At 50.7% G+C, this 19,834-nt stretch overlaps 6 protein-coding genes across 6 annotated transcripts; 2 read left to right on the top strand and 4 right to left on the bottom strand.

Annotated features, from left to right (window-relative positions):
* Nucleotides 1-109: 109 nt before the first annotated feature.
* CC1G_13865 (mitochondrial import inner membrane translocase subunit TIM54) lies at nt 110-1,576 on the top strand (the record flags this gene model as incomplete). The annotated part of the gene is made up of 2 exons (XM_002911783.1): nt 110-487; nt 551-1,576. 2 exons carry the CDS (start codon nt 110-112, stop codon nt 1,574-1,576), a joined length of 1,404 nt encoding a protein of 467 aa, XP_002911829.1.
* A 41-nt stretch (nt 1,577-1,617) lies between these two features.
* Nucleotides 1,618-7,854, bottom strand: CC1G_01117 (ATP-dependent DNA helicase MER3; the record flags this gene model as incomplete). The annotated part of the gene is made up of 36 exons (XM_001833003.2): nt 1,618-1,986; nt 2,039-2,609; nt 2,762-2,846; nt 2,896-3,025; nt 3,077-3,172; nt 3,222-3,309; nt 3,362-3,624; nt 3,678-3,746; nt 3,808-3,814; nt 3,868-3,945; nt 3,992-4,052; nt 4,104-4,212; nt 4,271-4,360; nt 4,420-4,456; nt 4,508-4,533; nt 4,584-4,631; nt 4,691-4,711; nt 4,778-5,163; nt 5,216-5,231; nt 5,285-5,382; nt 5,437-5,461; nt 5,510-5,622; nt 5,669-5,791; nt 5,845-6,016; nt 6,065-6,238; nt 6,290-6,418; nt 6,477-6,486; nt 6,539-6,611; nt 6,668-6,719; nt 6,771-6,883; nt 6,933-6,942; nt 6,998-7,021; nt 7,077-7,147; nt 7,196-7,369; nt 7,430-7,630; nt 7,701-7,854. The coding sequence occupies 36 exons, from the start codon at nt 7,852-7,854 to the stop codon at nt 1,618-1,620; spliced, it is 4,266 nt and encodes a 1,421-aa protein (XP_001833055.2).
* Nucleotides 7,855-8,119: 265 nt separating this feature from the next.
* On the top strand, nt 8,120-8,557 carry CC1G_01116 (cyclin-dependent kinase regulatory subunit; the record flags this gene model as incomplete). The annotated part of the gene is made up of 3 exons (XM_001833002.2): nt 8,120-8,151; nt 8,208-8,404; nt 8,460-8,557. 3 exons carry the CDS (start codon nt 8,120-8,122, stop codon nt 8,555-8,557), a joined length of 327 nt encoding a protein of 108 aa, XP_001833054.2.
* Nucleotides 8,558-8,777: 220 nt separating this feature from the next.
* On the bottom strand, nt 8,778-12,909 carry CC1G_01115 (insulin-degrading enzyme; the record flags this gene model as incomplete). The annotated part of the gene is made up of 16 exons (XM_001833001.1): nt 8,778-9,259; nt 9,310-9,765; nt 9,820-9,910; nt 9,960-10,051; nt 10,106-10,226; nt 10,275-10,488; nt 10,543-10,584; nt 10,640-10,749; nt 10,809-10,904; nt 10,960-11,378; nt 11,429-11,684; nt 11,735-11,850; nt 11,901-12,435; nt 12,487-12,525; nt 12,578-12,625; nt 12,676-12,909. 16 exons carry the CDS (start codon nt 12,907-12,909, stop codon nt 8,778-8,780), a joined length of 3,351 nt encoding a protein of 1,116 aa, XP_001833053.1.
* A 431-nt stretch (nt 12,910-13,340) lies between these two features.
* CC1G_01114 (hypothetical protein) lies at nt 13,341-16,982 on the bottom strand (the record flags this gene model as incomplete). The annotated part of the gene is made up of 5 exons (XM_001833000.2): nt 16,662-16,982; nt 16,554-16,608; nt 16,046-16,500; nt 14,079-15,981; nt 13,341-14,026 (listed from the first exon to the last, which is right to left on the bottom strand). The coding sequence occupies exons 1-5, from the start codon at nt 16,887-16,889 to the stop codon at nt 13,341-13,343; spliced, it is 3,327 nt and encodes a 1,108-aa protein (XP_001833052.2). The 5' UTR covers nt 16,890-16,982.
* A 217-nt stretch (nt 16,983-17,199) lies between these two features.
* CC1G_01113 (replication factor-A protein 1) lies at nt 17,200-19,430 on the bottom strand (the record flags this gene model as incomplete). Its single annotated transcript, XM_001832999.1, has 9 exons — nt 17,200-17,304; nt 17,355-17,447; nt 17,509-17,623; nt 17,676-18,054; nt 18,105-18,246; nt 18,302-18,369; nt 18,419-18,506; nt 18,556-19,072; nt 19,123-19,430. The coding sequence occupies 9 exons, from the start codon at nt 19,428-19,430 to the stop codon at nt 17,200-17,202; spliced, it is 1,815 nt and encodes a 604-aa protein (XP_001833051.1).
* Between the last annotated feature and the right edge of the window lie 404 nt (nt 19,431-19,834).

Raw genomic sequence — 19,834 nt, 5'->3', positions numbered from 1 at the left:
TGAGGACAAACAAAGCCAAGCAGCGGATGAAAAGTTTCGCGTGGCGAAGTCGGGGATTGTTGGCAGCAGCGTCAAGTCTTACCACGTCCCTCCCCATCCATTCCGCGGTATGTCGACGCAAAATGTCGATCCTCCGGTGAAACCAGAACCTCCAGCTGCCGCTGCAGCACCCAAGCCACCTTCAGGAATCCGCACCGTCCTTCGGTATACCGGAATCCCAGTCTCATGGCTTGACAAGAAACCCAAATTGCCCAGTCGTAACTGGATGATATTCCTTTCAATAACGTCGACATGTATTGGGTATTATGCGTACGACAGGAGACAGTGCAGGAGGATAAAGCAGGAATACATTGACAAGGTCAAAGACCTGGCAGAGGAGCGTCTCAATCCTCTCGAGCCTCCTCGAAAAGTCACCGTCTATGGAGCTAAATGGCCGGGTGACGAGGACTACGACCAGGCCTTGAAATATTTCCGCAAGTACGTCAAGGTGCATTCAACGTCTTTACTTAACGGTTGCTGGCGAAGGACTAACTCCCCCGGTGTGTGATAGCCAATTCTGGTGGCCGCAGCCATCGACTTTGACATGATCCACGGAAAGCGGCAAGGTGACATTGCTCGACGCGTTGCTGAAGACACTCGGAAACGTCGACGACTGGATTTGGGTATCGACCAACCCTCAGAGGCGGCCAAACTCCTACCCACGTATAAACCTGTGGAAGAAGTCCGTCGACGCGAATTGGAGGGCGGTATCGTCATCGTTGGCCGACACACTTTCAAAGAGTTCATGGTTGGCTTGAAACGGGGCTGGACGCGAGGGCTCAACAAAGTCGACGAAGACGAAGAGCTGTCCAAGATTCTGGACGAAGACCACCACTTCGACGAAGTCGACGACTCGGAAGACTCGACAGCGTCAAACCCAGCTTCACATTCGCCTGTCTTCTCAATGTCAACGTATAAAGCCCCCAAAGAGCAGGAAACCTCCACCGACAACCAGGACGCCCCTGCCACCATTCCGCAACTCCCTCCCCTTCTTCTCGTGCCATTCCATAACCGCATTGGACTTACTCAGATTCCACTCATGATCTGGGACTGGTTCAACCGACGGAAGTGGGTCCAATCCGGTGCTGAGGCGGGTTATCGACTCGTCATGGCTCAAACGCGGCCCATCGACGTTCCCCTCAGGCTCTCCGAAGAAGAGTCGACTCTCGACTCCACCGCCGAATCCAACAACGGCGACTTGGACTTCGATAAAGACGCCGACTTGTTGTTCAAAAAGTCCCTGCACAAGATTGAAGAAGAGACAGAGAAGGAACGCGCCTCGTACTACAAGAAACTCCCGGCTAAATTGGAGACTGCGCGAGCCCTCGCACGCGGTACTCGTGAACCTACCAAAGATGAATTGTCCACGCCTCCCCCGACCGAAGTCGAGCTTCGCGCTGAGAGGTTGAAGAAGGAGCGAAGATGGCGCAATGATGTGGAGAGTTGGAACCTCATTAAACCTTCCGCGTCAGTCGAATGGGATGAAAGACTTCGGGACGCATTGCGCGTATTCACAGACCCGTCCAAAAGCGCTTGATTTACAAACACACCACTCTTAGACGACATCTACTATACTTATTACTCTAATGGGACGAGTTTGACCTCACCACTGTTGTAAACCCAGTCTTCCCATTCTTCGTAAAAGTTGTCCACGGCGGTATCCTCCTTCGGCCTTTCGCTAATCGGTGTAGGCTGGGTAACGAGGGTGGGAGTGATGGTATGGATGTTACCTGCCTGGACATTATCTTCTATGGCTGTTGCTGGTGGTGGGTTCGTCGCTTCTTCAGTAACTGGTTGGCCGCAATCTTCTGAGTGAACAGTGAAAAAGGCCTCAATGTCGTCTTCTGCAGCATTTGGTTGGGGCTCATCCTCGTTCCTCTCCGAAGAGCTGCTGGGCAAGAAAAGCGCCACTGGACTTGAAGGCCGCGTGAAGGCTTCAATCGAATCCTATTGTCGTCACGTTAATAACCAACCGGTGTAATCATGCGCCAGGAAATACCTCTTTGTCCTGCAGAAGCTTCTTGGTCCGCTTCGCGGGGATGGTTTTAGGTTCATCCTCGCTCTCGCTGCTGATAGACAGGGCTCGCTTCTTGGGAGTTGGTAGACGATCGGACGGTCTCCTAAGGGACAACGCGTTCCCTATTTCGAGTGGAATATCATCGTCGTCCTCTTCGATCATATCGTCGAAATCGATCATTGTCGCAGCAGCAGCTTCCGTCTCACCGATATCAGAAAGCTTCAAGTCGATTGTTGGCTGAGGGAGACGTTTCTTCGGTCTGGAGTTCAAATCATCCTTCATGAGAAATTCCAGCGAGTCCAGCTTCAACCTCTGCCCACTCGATATTCGCAACCGTTCAGAGGTGTTCAGCTTATCATGTAAGTCATGAAGTTCTTGTAAGCTCTTTTGTGCACGAGTGTCGGCAGCAGATTTGGTCGGCTTGGAATGCAGACGTTGTACTTTGGATACCTTGACGGGCTCCTCTTCTTTCCAGTGCTTGGCCGTCGCTGTGTTTTCCTTACCCTTCGACGCCTTGGACGCGTTGGGCGGTTTCGGCAAGCCATGTTTGCAACTGGTGAGTAGAGCACTGTCAGTCGAGGATAACAGTTGGTAAAAGCCACCCCCACCAGAAATGACGGCAAGCGGTTTTGTCTTTGCATGGATGGTTACACCTGTATTGGACGCTTTGTTAAACATTTAATGCGCGAGGACAATGGCCCTTACTCGTAAGCTCCGTTGGCCATCTTGCGTGGTAGAGCGATGGAGGTTTCTTGTAGTAACCGCGAGCGGGGTGGAGGGGATTTGGGTGCTAGGAAAATGAATGTTAACATGTACTAGGATGTGGGTACGGTCCATACCTCGCCTGACGACAGGCTCTACTTTGACAGGCTCAGTTTTTGCATGCTCCACCTTGGCATCCTCGCTCGAGTCGTCGATGTTCATGTTCCAGAAATCAGGGTCCTCTTCCAGCCCGGCCAAGTCCATTTCCTGGAACTGTAGTGAGAAATGAAAGGCAAAACCATGTGCACTTTGACCTACAAGAGATGAGCAGGGCTTAGTGACAAGGGTTCGGAAGGCGGAGGGAGGGACGTCAGGCTTGTATTGGGCCTGGATGGCGGTGCCAGCAACGAGCTCCTAAGGCCGAAGTAAGACAAGGCGGGTTGAAGGCTGTTCGTTAACGCACCGACGCAACGATGACCGTGATGGATTGACTCGGTTTTGTCAGCGTGGTATTGACCGTGAAGCTCTTTCCGGTCTTCAATGCCTTAGTCCTATGATGAACGCTATCAGCAAGACGCTACGATATCCAAGCTAGGTACTTACTGGATGCGGCGAAAGTCGAGAAGCTCCATGTCTGAGGAAATAGTGAGTATTGCAGTCATATTGAACCCCCGGTTCTTAGACTTCTTTGAGCCAGTCGCGAAGGTATCTCCGTTGAGCAGTTGGCATTCCACAGCGAGCTCGACTTCGACGTCGCTTTTCCCGTCCGCCTGGAGTGCAATCTCCTTGAGCTTCACTTCATATCGGGGCAAAGCGTTGACTAGTCCGAGTATCTCGTGCCCAAACCCGGGTTTCCTGTTCAAAAGCTCGAAACGAGGTTAGTTTAGGCGCCAATTACTGGCCATCAATGCTAGCCTACAGCTTCCAGGCGGATGGGGTTCTGCGCGCGCAACTTATCAAGGGTTGTGATACCATTCTCCGCCAGAATCTGGCGGCAACAGCTGAGTCAACAATCAAGGTGTCCCAGTCACCACTTAACTTCAAATCACCTTGATCCTGGGAAAGGTGAGAGATTTACCCAGAAAGAACATGGAAGTCCAATAACTCACGATTTTTCGCCCAAGTGTTCTATTTGGCGGAGAACAACAGGTCGATCCTCCCATGCCTTGCTAGCCAGGCAGCGCACCCTAAGGCAGATTTAGCATTCAAAAGGTACCGTGTGGTATTGCTCACAATTCTGTTCCGTCCTTGACCTGACGCCCGTACTTCCGCACGATGGCAACTTCGACAATAGCTATGGCAGGGTCAATCAATAGCGATTGCTGACAGCAAAGAAGACCCAGACCTCGCGCAATCCTGTCTACATGACGGAAGATACCGAAAGCCTCCAGGGTGAGCTGGCAGTCTGAGGTGTGGTACTCCGGGGAATTGAGGGAGATCCCTCCCAAAACCGCCTTAGGAAACACCGATATGAAATAAGGATCAATACAGGGGAACACCTCGGTGACGCACTTGAATGAGAACGAAGGCTTTATCGGCTGCACTCTCCACTTTCCTAACTTCAAAGCGGATGTCAGGATGCTTGCGCAAATTGTTGCAAACCTAATTGCAAGGGGGTGATCAGGGAGCCGTGAAAGCGCTGACAAGGGAGCGTCCCTCACCGTTTTCTCTGTTGCTCTGGGCTTGCTCTCCGAGAATCTTTAATGCCAACGATATCAGATGGTCCCTCGGAGGACGAGCTTGACTTACTCATCTGCTCGTGATATCAGCTCCAACTGTGTGTAGGTTAGAAAAGTACAGTCCATTGGGCAACCGCGAAACTTACCAGATCGCGTAATGACGCGTTGGGAGGTGTTGCGAGGATATCGACCATCTGGGCGCGTACCGCTTCCCGGTCAAAGAAGGAACGAGAGCGGAAACATTGCCTCCTACTGTGTTCTGTCGGATATAGAACTTGGGTTCATTAATTAGACAGAGGTATCGCATAATAAGGAGGGTGGAGGAGGGGGGTTGACTCACCTTACTCATAATCTCTCCGTACTCTGTCGACGCCAAGGTCTTTAGACTGGAACCCGATTTGAATTGTACCAGCTTATTGGCTTGAAGTTGCTCAATACTCTTCAATACCACATTATCCAGTCGCTCTTGCCATGTCGCGTCGCCGTTTTCGTTGTCAATGGAGTACCAACTCGGATTTTTCTGGAGCCTTTGGAACAGGAAGGATTCCCTCAGCCATGCCTTGGCGGACTCTATGCTCGTTATGGTTCCGAGTCCGATCTCTGAGTTGATATGTTCAGCGAGGTTTCGATGGAGAGAACTCTCCAAGACGGTTGTTCCTTGAGTAAGTGCTTCATACTTGGGCGCCAGTTCGCTCTCGCACATGATCACCGCAGTACCTTCTGTGTCTAAAGCAGCATCAATAGACGATCCCTCGAGGGAACAAGATCGTTCCCCTACCAAATTGGGGGCGTCCCTGGAACACGGAGCCTTAGACATAGCCAGGAACCGTATAGAAATAGTACTCACCGCTCGCCCTAGCATCTGCATTACGTCGAGGTCGGAGTACTCGACCGATACTCCATTCTGGAAGGTCTGAACGCCTCTGATAATTACCAGATGGGCCGCTGTCAATTTCACCTTCAGTGCGAATTGTTGTGCCAATTATTGTCCTAACTGACGCAAGTTGACACCGACAGCCAATGTCTGCACATCGTCAGCAAGGCAAAGGACAACCAGGCGACTGAAACGTACCGAAGTTGTCACCAACACCCGAATTAATTTCTGGATGTACAGTTGTTCTATAGCCCTCCGGTCTTCCATAGTAAGTCCTGCATGGTGAACTCCAATACCGTAGGACACCAATTCTATCAAATGTTAGTGCAAGTGGGGTATGATTCTAGAGCCACTTACCAGTCAGTTTCTTGTCATGGAACGACGTGTCCACCCTGGATGGATGGGTCCATGGAACTGGGAGCCTCTTGGTTTCACATTCTTTGTATTCTTTCATGAGCTGTTCCGCAGTCTGAAATACTCCTAACGAAAGGCGTGAATTGAAATTGTTTGCAACGCAACACATTGTCTTTTACCTTTCCTGGTATTGACAAACACCAGAATCGGTTTTCCAGCGGAATGGTGTTGAATGACACCAAACAGCTTGCTATCGAGGACCCTTGCAAATTGGAAGTCATTTTGTTCTTTCCGTCGACCGAAACCGATGACGTGCTTAGCCAACTTGCATGGTCGATATTCTTCACCAAACTAAACAAAGCTTGTAAATAGACCTGGTCGAGAAAGCTGAATCTTGACCTTCAGCACGCGAGCAGGGCCTGACTTCTTGGAGTTGCCTATCCAAGCGGCAATGTCCTCGATGTTTGGAACTGTTGCAGATACCAAAACAAACCGAGTCGCTGAGCCGCGTAGCTTCATGCGAGAGACAACAACTTCCAGAGTACTACCTCTGGTTTCTCCGAGGACGTGTACCTAGTAGATCCGGTCAACATACTACTTGTACGAAAGCTAAAGCATATTTACCTCGTCGACGAGAAGGAGATGAACGAGGGAGAAGATGCGTTCGTGATCCGACCTGGCGAGAGTTAACCCAGCAGTAAGGGGAGAGGAAAACCGATACCAATTTCGAGTAAGGCTATCCCACTTTTCCCCCTATAACGAATGCTCTCATTAGACCTATAGCCAACCATAGCGAACGGATGGGATATACAGTTGTCACACTGGGGGAAGGACATGTTAGCACAAGAAGTTGAGACAAATGCTGGAGCACACATTATTGACGCGTCTTTGGCCTGAGTCCAGATGTCGCGCCCAAAAACCGAGGTATCGCCAGTGAGTTCACAACCTAAAAACACCGTCAGCGAAGCTACGAAAGAAGATTAAACGACTTGCATTTGAGACCGATGGGAGCAAACTTGGTATTCCAATCGTTGAACTTTTCTGTACACAGAGCCTATGGTTGCACGATGAGTTAGGTCCACCAACAAAGTTTAGAGGGTGTCACCTTGGTCGGAGCGATGTAGACACATTTCGAGGGGCGGGACCCGGATCGATTTTGCATTTGGAGGCGGATCATGGCTAACTCGAAGAGTACTGTCTTACCGCTCCCAGTCGGGGCTGAAGAGTTCTGTGAATCTCCCCTCCGTCCACTAGAATTCGATCATACCGCTGATGACCTACCGCACGGTTAGCTGTATTGTGTGCAACTACAATTGTTAACAGATGGCGTACCAGGTTCTCGTCAGTCTGCATGAGCTTGTGGCAAGAGTAATTCAGTGAAGCTTTTGGCGATCGGAAAAGAAGTGCATACATCGTCGAAACAGGCTGATTGGATAGCATTAAAGGAGCCGTATTTCTTGAAGATGGCTCTGTAGATGTCGGCTGAGGAAGCCGATTAGCACGGTTACCTCACCGTCTCTGTCTCCTTACGAAGTTGCGAGACAGGCTTCAGCTTAATTCGCCCTTCTTCCCGATTCAAGTGATTGTCGTCTGAATGCGCTGATTGCCCAGCTCGCCTCGTGAAGTTATAACAAGGCACGGAGGGCGGGTATCTTTCTTGGAGCTGAGACGAGCGTTGTTGAGGACTATCATGTCGTTGACGTTCTATAGCCGAGGAACGTGAGCAGCGAAGAGCGAGGCGATGCATCGCATTCCTAGGCGCACCATAATGATATGTGTGTTCTTCTGAGTAATCTTGGCGCTGTCCCTCGAGCTCATCCTCATGGAACTGGTCCCCTCGGTAAAGCGAGTTATGAGGCTGATCGTACTGTGCCAAATGATGAACGCTATGGAAGGTTTGAGCAGTGCCAGATTCAAAGTCGCCAAAGCTATTTCCGCGAGAAAAAGGAGATGGCGAGGAGTCGACTGAGGAAAGACGTGTTAGAAACTCTCATTTTCGGGCGCATATACATGCCAATTTCATCCTCAAGGTCACCGTATTGCATGTTCAGGTCGTCGTAGTAATCGTCCAAAATGGGTGAGATGGATCCAGCTTTGATTTCTGGCTGTTGGGTAAAGGTATTCTGCTGCACTCGAGATCTAAAGGCGGAGGTCGTCGCCGACCAGCGATTTGGATTGAACGAGCTCATCGTGACCACGACGATCGGGAACAAGGGACAAACCGAGTCGGCTGGGAAAAAGTTGGACGCGTTCTAGAAAACGCGTCTGGACGCACGTGATCAGGATTAAGGCGGTGGGCGCGTCAATTACGGTCTGACAGAGTCTCGCACTTTCAACTTGTACCACTCACAACTTTTCTCGATACCAGCTCTCTGCAGCCCCCCTTCTCTTGGAATATCAGAAGTCATGTCTAACAACCAAGCTGCCCTTCAAGCTGCCGCTCAGCAAAAGGAAATGTCGCGTAGACTCGAAGAGTACATCGAAAAGTTGGTTGATCACAACAGTCGGGCTGTAGGATCACTAAACTTACCATCCCATGCAGGATTCACTACTCTGATCGATATAGCGACGACGAATTTGAATACCGTCATGTCATTCTACCCAAGCAGCTACTCAAGATGATCCCTAAAGAGTACTTCAACCCAGATGAATCAGGTACTCTTCGCCTACTGGCAGAGCACGAGTGGAGAGGAATTGGGATCACGCAGAGCCTGGGCTGGGAACACTACGAAGTCCATGGTGAGTCTATGGTGTATCTAAGTCTAAAACTTGCCTGAAAGTAGCCCTATTTTAGCACCTGAGCCCCATGTTCTCCTCTTCAGACGGGCCAAAAACTACGTCCCGCCTACCCAGCCAACGGCAGCGATTCGAGGAACCACTCGACGGAAGTAAACGGACCATAGCATCGATAAGTGATCGCCAGTCTCCTTCTCTGGAATCCGCACCGACTATGGATTCCCCCCATATGCTCTTCTTTGCATTGTAACTAGCTAATCATCATCGGGATCCATCCTTTCTCTACCGGGCACACGAGCATCATTTTCGTATTCGATCAAAGTGTATATCATACAAAGCAGCAATACAAGATTAGAATATCCAGGCACCAGTCTCCCTAGAACTTGGGTACAGGAAGATCGTTCCACTCGACCAGCGGACCTGTGGGTGGTGCAGATGTTAATCCAGCCTTGAAGGCGGGGACATCAGTGATATAGGTAGCCGAAGGCTTATTATCTACTTGTTTCTCTCCAGGCACAGGGTACTCTTCGATGAGAGCGGGTATGGTTTCCAACAGCGATTTGCTTTCCTCGGAATCGCCGAGGACGCCGGTCCAATATTGAACAAATTCGGTCTGGGTGGGGTTCTCCTCTAGCGCCTCTCTCCAGCCTTTCGCATCCGCGTTGGGGAATTTGGTCGACACTTCTTGTTCGAATCTCTCAGCAGCTTCTAAGCTGACTTTCTTGGTCCTCGGTTTCTTGGAGATCATATGGACAGCCAACTTTGATCTAGTAGGGGACGATTGGTGCACTTTGCTAAGGAACAGTTCCTCGACATCTTGCTTAGTGACACTCGAGAGGAATCGAGCGTCGTTCTCATCTGCCAAAGGATTTAGAGACCAAAAGCAAGGGATTGAAAGGACTACCCACTTCTCAAGAAGTCCAACTGGCCACTGTTGATTTGCGAGATGAACCTTGACGCCTCGTCATTCATGTTCTTGTCGACCTCCAGCCACTTCCTCTCTAGACTCTTCTTGTGCTCAGCAAACTCCTCGTCGCTCATAGTCGCCAGTCTCTCCTTCATCTCATCCAAGAAAGCTTCGACACGCTCCTCCAGGTATGACGGGAACTTCTCACTTTGGACGACGATCCGCATGCCCTTTTGGCTAGACCCAGCCAACGTCCAGGCGGTGCAGAACACGATGTATCCGAGCTGCTCCCGAGTACGAAGGACGTTGAACGCCGGTTCGCTGAGAATCTTGACCAGCAGGGACGACAACACCCGAAGCCGTTGGTCGGCGACGGACCCAAAATGGACAAAGTATGTAATGGCCGAGTTAGCTTGGTTGGGGTTGACGATAGGCAGTGTCCAGATATTGTCGGACCCTAGACTCTATGGTAAATGTTCGGATCGTAAATGCGACAGGGGAAGTAGCCTACCAGGGGGCAGGACGAGGGCATTCTCTTTGATAGCATCTGGCGAGATGGGCTCGAGACCTTGTTCTGCCATTTCCGCAATCTTGATCGCCTCCTGCAAGGGGTTCAGCTAAAAGTCTTTAAGCCAAATAGATCATCCATACATCCTTGTACACATTCCCTGCGACCAACATCCTGAGATTGGCATTTTTCAGGATTTTATTGATATGACCAGGAAGCTCGTCTTCCTTGATCGCTGTAACAGATGTCAGACAGAATGTCGTTTTGTCAGGAAACGAAAGCTACTCACTCATCAGCTCTCGCAATTTGTCCTCAATGGTCCAATGTTGCTCTGTCAAGAGGTGGCGCGCATAGTAATCCGAGAGGCTATACGACTGCCCAAAGAAGAAGTTTCTCCATTCCCGTTTGACCTAGCGAGGGTTGAGTGCGTGCATCCGAGACGTGGTCAACGAACTCACCTCCTCTTGGATGGCCTGGAAGCGACCAGTCTCAATCTTGATGTTCTTGATGTTCTCCAGGACGTGTTTGAGGAGTACGGAGACTTTGTCGTTGTAACCAGTGACGGCAATGTAGATCCCAGTGCTATGAGAAAACAAGTTGTAGGAGAGGCCTGCAAGATCAGCGTCATAGGTGAACTCGGTCAACGAATCATTGACGAGATCAATATAGAGCCTGGTTAAGTCGTCAATTACAGCCCACTCCCCAGGTTGAGCGAATGAAACGTACCGACTCAAGGCCGAGGATCGCGCAGTCTCGTTGACGAATGGACTGATAGTGGAAATGTTAGCACTGGTTCTCGGCCTGTGGTCAAAACGTAGCTCACCTGCGAATGTCGATAACAATCCTGGCTTTAGGAACCCAGAACCTGTCATCTTTCTTGTGCCATAGGGTTGATAGCGGTGTTTCACGGATAAGGTGAGGTCGCTTCAGTGGCTGATAGTATGAAACTTTTGATCAGAACCATGTCCGCAGGAAGGGATTGAGGAAGGTACCTCAGGCACATCACGCTTCTCAACGTCAAGGTTTGTTGGAATAAATTCGTTTGGCCCGGGAAGATATAGCTCCGGCAAGGTGTTTGGTCCATTAGCCTTTAGTAGGTGTGAGAAACCCATTCGGCACGGACGAGCGGTGAGTGGAACTCACTTGTTCGATGAAATCGGATTCCCACTCCTTGACATTATAGCTGGTCCCATACCATGGCTCTTTCGACCATTCAATTCCAGGGGTAATCTTTTCGTGATCTTCTTGTTTAGCCATGAGAACGACCCGTCCCTCAGAGAGACGGAAAGTTTCAAGATATTCCCGAACTTTACGTTCATCTGCTCCATTGTCATCCCAATCCCACGTCAGCTGTGTTGCTGAGATTAGGCGCTCGGGTGGGACGGGGGAGGCCATATTCTCAGCTACGGCTGAGGCATAGTCATCCGGTCGCTTTTTCTCCGCGAAGCGGAACCTGATCTGGGACAACAGAACTCGTTCGTGTTGAGCAAAGGGCTGAAACTCAGCAGACCGGAGAAGAGAGATGTAGTGGAATGCGGCGAGAACAATATCCCGATAGTTCTCTATGTTACGATGAGTCATGTGGAAGTCGCTACAAACACTTGACACGTACTGAAGCCTTCCTCCGTCAAGTGAACAGTGATTTTGAACATGGCGAATCCTCTTGCAAGGTTTTGCGGGCCCGAGCTCAGTGCCGTAATCCAATGCTTGCCTTTTAGATAAGAGTGCAAGGACCCAGGGCCTTCGTGTCCGATGAAGTGAGATAGGAAGTGAGCGGGCTTGGTGCGCCAGTTGTGCCCTTGCCATTCCAGTGGGAAGGATATTTCCAAGGCATGGAAAGTCATGACTGTCGCAACGGAAACCAGTGTCTGTGACGAGTCTAAGTGAACTGGTATCACAGGAGCAGAATGACACTCACTCCTTTCTCCTTCTCGCCAAAGGGATGTTCACGCCAAGAAGGATAAGCCTGGCAATCCCTGTTGGGAACGGGGCTGAAGTTGGTTGAGACCATATTTGCCAATTCGTCCAGGGATTCTAAGCAACGTCAGAGGGTGTAGCACTAGAGCCCAAGCGAAACGGCCCACCTTGGCCAATAACACAAAGATTCATACGACTTGCGCAATACTCCTTGGTCCACCACTCAACCACACGTCGCCTGGTCTCTCTTCCAACTGCGCCACCATCAGCCTCGGAGTCGCTCGAGCTGGAAGTAGTAGACGGAGCGGGGGATGGAATGCGAGAAGACGCCGGTGATGCCTGAAGGCTGTCTCGCTGTTTCCCATTCTCTCCCAGCTTTCCCAACGCCTTCAAGCTCCTGGCAGCCTTGGTCAAACTCTCCCTACTTCCACTGCCAAACTTGGACCAGACGTGACCTGGTTTGCTCAAATGCTTGTTCAGTTGGAAGATGCGCCACAAGTCGGTCTGGTGATTCTTCTTGTGTTCAGAGTCCACAGCGTTTAGCTCACGCGAGGTGCAACTGGGAGCGAAGAGCGGAGAATGGAAAAAGCCGGAGAACCTTTCCAGTGCTCCAGGGAGGGCCGCCGTCGAGACATTGAAATAGTAATTGGTGTTGGATGTCGATGTATAGGCATTGGATCCACCGTTATTCTTCGCCAGATACTATTGCGAAAGGTGAGTTGCATGGAGATGGCTATATTAACGCTAGCGAACCTCGGCATATTCGTTCTCGCGAGGAAATTGCTCAGTTCCCTGTCGGAAAAGGTTCAGAATCAAGGGCAAGACGTCGAGCCAGCAAACGTACCATGAACAACAAGTGTTCACAGAAGTGGGCCAACCCTGGCATATCATCCTGTAAAATGTATAAGATCTCCTTTCACTGATATACCGCGAAACGCTTACAGGATCTGACAGGTGGCCCACACCAACGTCTAAAGCGGCGGCAGCCTTGTCTGCCTTGCTGTCGTGGACAAGGAGAGCCTTCAATCCGTTGTCGAGCCGGATGAGTCTGTAATCACGCTCATCCTGCTCGGATTTCTGGATTGGCTTTGTGAAGACCTGGAAAGACGGGATGGACGCTTGTTCAGGGATAACACGCCGCCAATCGTTCTCGTCTGTTGTCGTCGAGGGCGCCATCGTCCAGTTCTTTCTAGTCCAAACTGTTCGGGCTATGGATCGATGTGCTATCCGGCAATAGGGGAGAGAATGCAGAGTTCGTGTGCGGTAGAGGAAGAACCCGTGCATTCAGGTCTACAAAGACAGATAGACTCGTCCAAAAAGGAAATCGTAGCAGAAGTGTACCCTCTCAGTGGAGGTCCGCGCCTTGTCCGCGTCACAAGGACAAAGCTTCGCACGATTTCTGATTCATTTGTAGGCGGTCTCTCTGCCTTCTTTCATAGTGTATCTCGATTTTTACAGCACTATCTAGGATCTAAATGTTTACAGTGAAGGAGAACCACCAAAGTCAAGAAGCACTCTAAAGCCATTATACATAGAAGCCTATACAAATATGGGATGATCCGTGTAGAAGTCGTCGAATGAGGCATATTTTGGGCCCTGGAAGAGGCTCAAGGAGGTGGAAGCGGGTAATGGTACGCCACCCTAAGGTACCTCCACAGTGTCCCAAACCCACGTTTCATAACATCGACCACCTTGTCCAGCTCGGCAGAGTCGCGGTTCAACCATGGAAATTGGAAGTAGAGTTGGAAGCCCTGCAAGGAATTCGATGTCGGTATAACAGGTGTGGGTGACGAATGAGGATTCTCCGATTTTAGGGTCAAAGTAGGTTGGGTGTGAGGAGGAATCACAGAGGACGGGCCTTCGTCCGGTGAATCTATCGGAGCCTCCTCTGCCACCCGTGACAACGAAGGTGAGGGTGTAAGAGTTTCTGCAGCAGTGGTCGGCGTCTGTGTGTCTTCTGCGGGTGGAACCTCGACGGGGGAGGGAGAAGGATACAGGGTCGTAGTGATTGTTACAGTTGATGTGTGTACACTGAGATCGAGTGAAGGATCTTTCTTCGATTCCCAAATGTGCGAATTGAGATGGTCCAACTTGGATGTTCTCAGAATCACGACCCCGAGCAAGAGCCAAGTTATGATGAACCATTTCAAGTCGCTCTTCCAAGGTTCTGCTTTACGCTTGAGGCCAAGGCGGGGGCAGAAGAACTCCTTGAGGTAGTAGTGTACGAGTCGCGTCTCGCCGGCACATACGACTTCGCGTTCCAGATTGGTACTCGATATCGTAAATTTACATCCTGTAATCAAAATGTTGTTAAAGACCGAACAGAGAGACAAGCAAGTACATACCTGAAACGACGTCGACCTCAAATTTGCGAATCGGGACGGGGAAGGTCGGCAACAAAACGTCCAAGGTGCCGTTCGACACGACTGATTTCCCCTTGTCCGTCGGCTCAACCAGATATTCAAGGACGAGCTCGCCGCCTTGGTTCAACTCTGCATCGACCTTTACCCAACTAAGCCACTCCCTACCCACCATAAACTCGAAATCTGCACACTCGGTTTCCGCCTTTGTCGAATTATTTGTCTCGAATTTAACCGGGATACCTTCAACCGTTGCAGACACCACGGAGATTTTAATTTTCTGGTCATTTGTGACTGTGGATTTTTTCTCGCGGTCGGAAAGGAACCCAAACTCCAACCACTCCGAGGTTGAGATGGGGATGGGCAACCGTAGGGTAACTCCATAGCAGGAAGGTTGGGAAGATCCTGTCTTGGCCAATGGACAAACGTTAGCCAGGACCAACGGGATTTCCAATGGTTCCGAGGTATCTTGAGTCGAAGCCACACTGGAGGTTCGGGAGTGTCGGTGGATATGCCCAAGGGGTTGACTGGGCACGCTTTCCGACGGGACGACAACAGACCCGTTGTCTTGCTTGAAAGGGTCATGGATCCTGAGCACGATACGTCCACCGTCCTCTCCGCACTTTGTGGAACCTCCATGGCGCAAAACAGTCTTCTTCGCTTGTGCGTCTCGATAAATGTCGCCTGTAGGTCGATACACTTCGATGACTGCATTTGGGGCTTCTACTTGGTGGTGAAGTACAGTCGTAGTGGCTTCCGAGTCAGCAGCCAGGATGGTGAACTTTGGTAACATGGTTGGGTCCGGTTTTTCCGAGTCGCTGCCATTAACCGTGCCATTGAGTCGCGATAGTGGTGTCTTAGGAGTCACCACAATAGTTCCGGAAATCGTGAACGTAAACACGTTTTTCGCAGGAGGGAGTAGGTCGTTGATATTGAGATGAAGTGTTATGGGAAGACCAGGGGGCGGAGGTGACGATGGAAGCATATCAGGAACAGATACAGATAGAGAAGGGATAGATGACAATGCTCCAGGGGATGCCGGATTCGACCCCAGGGACGAGGACGAGCCCTCGAAGGAGTATTCGGCCACATTAGTAGTGGGTAAAGGGGCCCGGAGTAGCGACGAACTTGAGGATGTTGAGCTGGAACGCGAAGGTGGATTAAGGAAGCCGTTGGAACCTGTCAAATCTTCTCCTCCAAGTTGCCCCCTGGAGGAGTTCGACTCGAAAGACGAAGTTCGGGAAGCTGGTTGCACAGGGTCTGTGGTCGAATACCCTGCATCGAAGCCCGTGTAGCCATTTCCTCCGCTAACAGTCCATTGGGTTGGATGACCCTCAGCCCACGAAATTTCGGAGCCTTTGGCCTCTAAGCCAACATCCATACCAAGCAGGGTAGCGACTCCAGGAAACCAAACCCCGGTGCATGTGCCCTTGTACTCAACGTCCATCAGGATTCCTTCAGGCTGGCGAAGCTCCGTAGGCCTTGCTCGCCCTCGGACGACACAAGTCATCTCTCCTTTGACGCTCTTGACCCCAACACGACGGCGCCCGTCCCTCCCTCCCTCGCCGACGTTTAGCGATTTCTGAGGCTTAGCCCATCGGATTCTAATCCTCTCGGCGCTGGGGAAGGTACCTTGGATGCCACAGCCTTCTGAAAACCCGGCGGTGGAGGAGTCACTTGATTCATCATCCGCAAAGTTGTTGTAAGAATGGGATCTTGCAATTCGACCTGACGAGCTCCGCGTTACGTGTGGATCAGCAGTCAAGTCCCAAGATCCGACTTCGTCGTCAATGGAGGATAAGGATACAAAAAAATTTGATGCTGGATTCGGGGGGAAGATGCGCAACTTGATATGATTGTGTAGACAGCGAGGAGTGGGGATCGACAACTGTGCAAATTGAGACGCCATTGAGAACACTATATGGATATGGAAAAGTCGGGATTAAGCATACCAAGTAAGGTGACCGGGGTGGCCTCGATACGTAGGGAACCCACATATCAATTGCGGCCATGAATTGGGCGGTGTTACGTTCGCTAATAGACAAACGACGTGACCTGGGACGGGAATAGACTTCATCCTGATACTCGTGCGATTGGGTAGGGAACACTTTTGGTAGCACGTAAGAAATGCTGTACCCCGACACTAGGATATGACCGCTATGCTGTTCGTCCACCGGGGATATCATCTCTGAATTGCTTTCAGGCTTCGATATGCGGCTAGAGGATGCTGTGGCCTGGGACTGGGGGATACCGAAGGCCGAGGTGAATGTTTCCGAGGTACGCGCCGGCAAGTTCAAAGCTTTCGCAGCCCGATGGAGCAATGGAGAAACAGTACTTAAGAAGTTGTAAGGACGAGAGTTGTTGTCCAACGGGTGTACTTGTGAAGACAAAATCTTCACATTTTCCTCTAATTTGGATTGTCAAGGACATTTATCGGAGCGCCAATGCAAACCAACGCACCCGGGAAAAGTGGAACTGTAGTGCCTGGCGTTACAGAGTCCAGCGGAACTGCTAGCTGCCATTGGGGTCAGGCGCTTCTCCTTTTCGCAAGTGCAGAAATGCACTCACTTTCAAGTACATTTTAATAGACGCCCCATCGTCTCCGTGTTTCGCTTTGCCCTCCAGAGCAACTCTGGTGACGATGTTCAGCCTGGTGGCAGTCCCTGCGGACGTGATTGTCGGGGTATAAGTGCTATAATGCGAGGTGCTGCGCGATGACGGTGTGCGTATTGGTGTCACCGTCGAGGGGCTCACCGCTCGCTTGTGTCGTAGCGGAGTCGTCGATGGGATGGGCATCGCTGGTCGTGGTGGTGGTAAAAGGAAAAGGGTTTCGCGCGGTAACGGCCCAGAGCTCAGCGGTCCAGCGCCCAAAGGTGGCCTAACACGTCGTGGTGTGGCTCAGAGCGCGTCGTCTAACAGACGCGTCCACAATTCTGCTTGCGGCAAACAATAGGGAGAATTCCCACAGTCCCAAATTCAGCCTTCTCTTGGTTGCCAGGTCTACAGTCGCACGAGAGCAAGAAATTCAAAGAACCGATATGAGCAGCTAAGGAGTGCACAATGAAAACTAATGTACATGGGTGAGACTATGATTAGGGAAGACGACCTAGCGAGCCCACGACGAATACAAAAGGTCGCGCAAATAACCAGCTTCTTCCTTGTAATCGACCTTGGCCAGACGAGAGATACCAAATCTGACCCGGCGAACACCCTGGAGGACTGTTAGAACGAAAGAGGGATCAGATTGATGTTAAAACTTACATTGAATTCGTCTTCTTTAGCTCGACAAGAGAAGTTGTACGTGTTGCATGCAGCATGGTATTGAATTGCCTTGTATTGTGCATGGTCGTTATTCTGCGGGGCGAAGTGAATGTTATCTCCCCTGTCAAATAAGACGATGCGAAAGTCCACTCACCTTAATCTGGACGAGGTCGTTCGCGGACATTCCGTAGACAGTTACACCAACTTCGTTGAATCCTTGGAACCAGGCTTTGCCTGTATGGTCTGCGACCATCATGGACATAATGTAGCTATGCCACCGCGTTAAGTTCGAACACAACACGTGCTTGATGATAGACATACCGATACTCGGGCGCCTCGAACACTTTCTCGCATTTCTCACAACGCCACCCATCGGCCTCCTCTATAACCTTTTTGTTACATCCTTGAGTGGGACAAGCAGGGTAGGCAATGTTGTCGTCCTTGATGTGGATAATGGTGGCTCTCGTAGAAAAGTAGTCAGGCTTATCGCTCTGACCAAATCCAGCCTGCTTGACGTCTTCAAGAGTCCGTGCTTCGTCCCGCCTGAAGCCAAGGGAGGTGCCTCCAAGGTTATTCGAAGATTGGGCCTGGAAAGTCTGGGTCTGGCCCTGGCTATCATACCAACCCCTTAGAGTGAAGCACTCCTCGATATCGGGATTAACCTGCATAGTACTAGCACTCGTCATTGATAGGTTGCGGCCTTCGACAGATCAGTGCGTGAAAGTGCATCCGGAGGAAATCGCAGCTTACCATTGAAATCACCAACTCGAACTCCTTTAAAAGCGATAATGGACTCGGGTTCAACTTTGAATTGCTCAGCTTGCTTGCCCCAAAGAGTCATGCGAACTGAATAGGCACTCTTGTCCACCAGCGTCAAGTCCCGTTTGGAGATCTATAAGTATGTGCTCGTCAGCTCAGCGTTTTAAAGGGAACCACTGTGACCATACTTGTCGATTGTTGGACCTCGAAGTGATGGTACCCACTTCTCCGACATCCTTTACGACGCCAATGACATCTGGGATGCATGAGCGGCGCCAGATACAGCGAGGTTTCGACCAACATACCACAAATGGCGTCCTTTGCGAGAGCATCAAGCCCGTTCAGAGGGACAAAATTATACTTGATCGTGGGCAAATTGGTGGTTTCATGACACTAATGATTCTGGTTAGCGTGAATCTTGGAAAGTCAGAAGTCTCCACACCTCTTCGATTTCAGTGTTCCTTTCCAAACTGAGTTCGTAGTCATTTGGAATGTTGGAAAACTTCTTTTTCGCCAACCCCACACGAGCTTTGGAAACGTAATAAACCTTCCCTTCTTCCAACTTGGGGTAAAGATCATCGGCAACAAGGTTGAATGCGGTTGCCCGGATTTCGCCCGAGTCATCCATGAAGGTCACATTGAATAACTTGCCCTCTCCCTGTGCATTGGACCATTGTTTCATTTCTGACTTTTGCGTGACTCGAGCTTTGATAGTCCAGTTGTTCTGGTAAGGGCTGAGACCCTCGATGGGGTAGACACCGCGCTGAGGGCCTGTGGTGGCAGGCTTTGCGGGAGCAGTCTTGGTAGATGTTGACGGGCCAGAAGTTGCCACGGATTGAGGCGCTGGGGTGACCGATGCGCTGTCCAATGCTCTTTTGCTATCTGGTCCAAGCTGCTGAGGATCTCCAATCTTGTCAGGGAGATGGGCAACGACGCGGAGTTCAAGCACAACAATCAATCTGAAGGATGTCAGATTCGCGTTTTCGCGTCAAATATGAAGGGAACAGACCGTTTCTCCTGGACGTAGTTGCAGGTGGCTCTCTCCACCACAGCAACTGTGTGTTTTCCGATGCTGTTGTTCTGGACTAGCTCGTTGAGCTGAGTCGCGAGCATCGCTTGAATGAAATGGACACCGTCTGAGATGATGATTCGATATCGGTCCACGGGGGCGTTACTGTTAGGATTGGCCGTGTTGACCTTCTTAATTGATAGGAATTGGATTGTGTGCGGGGATTCAAAGACAGACGCGTCTTGTGGGTTCGCAAACTGGAGACGCTCGCAGCTTCCAGCGGTGAGTTGCACGTCGGTCGTGGACATTTTGGAGGATAAAGGTCAACAACACTCGACGCGTAGGAATTGAAACGCGCTAAAGGCTTGGAATCCTTAGTCAGCCCATCATTATGGTCACGCGTCCACCACTAGTCACCAAACAACCAGCCCCAGCGTCGACATCGATGGTCGCGACAACATTCGATATGACGCGCGAACGATGCTTGATTAACCCTGACAGCATACTCGGGCCGTAGTCCTTTCACTTGACCTGAAACTACTGCTTCCACCATTTTCCTCTCGCAAATTTCCGAAACTGTCCCTGACCTTGTTGCTCAGCAAGTACGCCTTGGAAAAGTGTCACGGTCAACCGCCACAGAACGGCGTGCGAAGGTCGTGAATCTCCTCAAGACCCTACGGCTCATGTGCCTACCTGGATTACGCCCGATTTT

Source organism: Coprinopsis cinerea, assembly GCF_000182895.1.
Source record: "Coprinopsis cinerea okayama7#130 chromosome 2 map unlocalized cont3.2, whole genome shotgun sequence".
Lineage (NCBI taxonomy): Eukaryota > Fungi > Basidiomycota > Agaricomycetes > Agaricales > Psathyrellaceae > Coprinopsis > Coprinopsis cinerea.
Note: the sequence above shows the minus strand (reverse complement) of the source record. Positions and strands in the feature narration are given on the sequence as shown.